The 2,817-nt window shown below is 42.0% G+C and overlaps 1 protein-coding gene across 2 annotated transcripts in view; it reads left to right on the forward strand.

The window, feature by feature from the left end:
* Positions 1 to 548, forward strand: part of DUS3L (dihydrouridine synthase 3 like) — a 67,103-nt gene extending 66,555 nt beyond the window's left edge. For both annotated transcript variants that reach the window (XM_063921444.1, XM_063921445.1), the window contains exon 14: positions 411 to 548. In XM_063921444.1, the coding sequence (XP_063777514.1) occupies positions 411 to 483 (73 nt within the window). In that variant the 3' untranslated portion in view covers positions 484 to 548. The remainder of the gene's footprint in view (positions 1 to 410) is intronic.
* The last annotated feature ends 2,269 nt before the right edge of the window (positions 549 to 2,817 follow it).

Consider the following 2,817-nt stretch of genomic DNA (forward strand, 5'->3'; position numbering starts at 1 on the left):
TGAATTGACCCCTAAATGACAAATTTATAGTGGTGGCATACATAGTGCGTGAGCAAGAGGACCAATCACAGGCCTTAATCTATTGTGATTGGTTACGTGCCTCAGCCCTAACTGCAACCCCCGGGGGATACTGCCGGCAAAAGGATTTCCAAAAAGACTACAAAGGAAAATAGCTCCTATTTAGCTGCATAACAAATAATGTCTAACATTAGCTTGTAGTGTGGTTTGGTCACAGTTGCAAGTAGTAGTTGGGTGCACCAAATGTTTTGGCTTAGCGACATATAATGTATGGAGGTTACTTGGCTGTAATAACAGTATGGAAACCAAATCCATCAGTTCCTATATGTACATGAAAGTATTTTTCCCATTTGTCATTGTGCATTTTATGAATAACTTCTCTCTCATTGCAGTGAGATGTTGTTGGGTCCCGTTCCGCAAAATTTCACCTTCCTGCCGAAACACAAAGCCAACTCTTATAAATGAGACCTTTTGTATTTGGAACACTTGCTCATCCTTTTTTTTTTTAAATAAATGATCTATGAAATGTGCGTGTTTTGTATGTTTACAGTGAAACAGCATTATTGGTTAGACAGCAATTTTATAGCTATAGAACATGACTCTCAATACCGATGGCCTTATTCAATCCTGAGGGAATTCTGCCGAAATATGTGACCATATAAACGCTAAAAGTTTTTCATTTTGGATGTAGTTCATTACATGTGATAGTTATACTTGCCTACAGCGTGACCTTACTCCGGCATGGCAGGTCACCTGAAGGCCTCTCTATCCACCCCAGAATACAGCATCAACCTTTCATACAAGGGCATCAGTCATTAAACTCTCTCATACATCTCCATCCTCTCCTTGGCCCACACCAGTAAACTGGTCACATGTCCCAAGATTTGCCATGTCCGATCCTACTGTTCTGTAGCTTACTCTGTCACTATCAGACCTTCTGCCAGTCAAACAAGCCTTTAAAAAGTATCTTTTCTCAGCCCTCCTCATAACTCTACCCTACTCTCAGATCACCTCTATGTTATGCCTCGTTCCCCTATCTCCAGACTGGGGAATTTGGTCCTGTATGTTCACCCACTGCCTGGCCTCAGAGTGCGGTTATGCCTACCACTGGGTTATATACTTAAATTGTTACGGGCCAAATAATTTGGCACAGTATAAAAACCATTGCAACAGACTTCTCCAAACTCTGCCATTACAGTTAGGGATATCCATGCTTGAGCACAGGTGAATTAATTAGTACCTCAGTGAATATGATATAACCATCATGGCTCAAGCATGGATATACTTAAAACCTGGACTGTAATGGAAGACTTTGGTAAGCTCTGCATTAGACTATGTTCTGCAAATTAAAAACCCATAAAATGTAGCCTCCAACGTGCATTTTTAGCATTAACATTCCTCACCGATATGGATTGTATTCAATGTATATTGTTAATTGTTCTGTGGTAGCAAAGTAGTATATGTAAGCATTTTGTCAGTTATGATATTGCCATTGTTGTTGTCGACAGGCAACATGTTGACATTTTTAAATGTTTGTGTGAATTGTTGACATTCTCAGAATGTCAGCAATAGGGTTAGGCCAAGTGAGAGAAGGGTTAGGGAAGGAATACTTACCAGAACATTGGAGCGTTAGATGACTCTGCTGGAAGTCAGTCATGTGACTGCCAGGATCTGGAAGCCATTGGGTGCAGTTAAGTCATTGCTGGGCCACCAAGAATGAGGTGTCGACATTTTTCCAACATCTTCATAATTAATATTGACGTTTACAGTCGACACATGCCACATCCACATGGGCACCCTCAGTGCTACACCTGCCTGTTAATATTGTATCAGATACTATCGCAACCCCATCCATACATGTTAAAAAGGTCCAGTAGCAGTTCCGACCAAACTCTACAATGTGGAAGAAATGCGATCAAGTGACTATGAAATGATTGTTGCTGCCCGACAGGAGGATTTCAGTATAGCAAAGTGAAAAAAAGCTAGTGCCAACTAATAAAACTGCTGATCCAAACCCCTGCACCATGTGGGAGAGACACCGGCTCGTGTGTAGGAGTGGGCAGGACACTACAAGAAGAACAAATGGTCTCCTCCGCGCTGGTGTTCCGGCTCTTCCTCTGTAAAATCTATACAAATTCACGTGTCTCCACTCCAGGGAGTAAATGGCTGAGATGGTTTCAATTGTACATTTATTCCAACCACAAAGGAAGAAAACACATTAAACAAGATATCTCACTACAAATGTACTTCAATTACTGACATTAAAAATTCATATCTATTAGCTATGATTTGAGGCATAGGCATGCACAGCACATTTTATTAGGGGATGCACTGTAGGAGGGGCATGTCTAGCACTGGCTGTTGACATTCCTTTTCATTCTATATGCACCTTACCTATATGATGGCTTCTCACAACGGGGAACTTCTGAAGGAACGTAACATAGTATTCGAGGTTAAAAAGAGGCAAAATGCCCATCGCGGTGTCTTTCCTGGGCAGATGGCGTCTTCAGTCGGTATTCACTATTTATGTAGGATATCACATGCCTTCTGCGTCTCTCAGCCACATCATCTCCTCCCTGCATCTGTCAGCCACACCTTTTCCCTGTGTCTCTCAGCCACACCATTATCTCCTGTCTGCATCTTTCACCGTCCCCCTACACTTCACATATTACACCGCACAGTAGTATCCGATATTAACAATACACCGCACGGTAGCATCCGTTATACACGTTACACCTGACCACACAGTTGTGTCCGTTATTATATTACACCAGACGGCAGAGCCCCTTATACACATCA

The sequence above is a fragment of the Pseudophryne corroboree genome, chromosome 5 (genome assembly GCF_028390025.1).
Source record: "Pseudophryne corroboree isolate aPseCor3 chromosome 5, aPseCor3.hap2, whole genome shotgun sequence".
NCBI lineage: Eukaryota > Metazoa > Chordata > Amphibia > Anura > Myobatrachidae > Pseudophryne > Pseudophryne corroboree.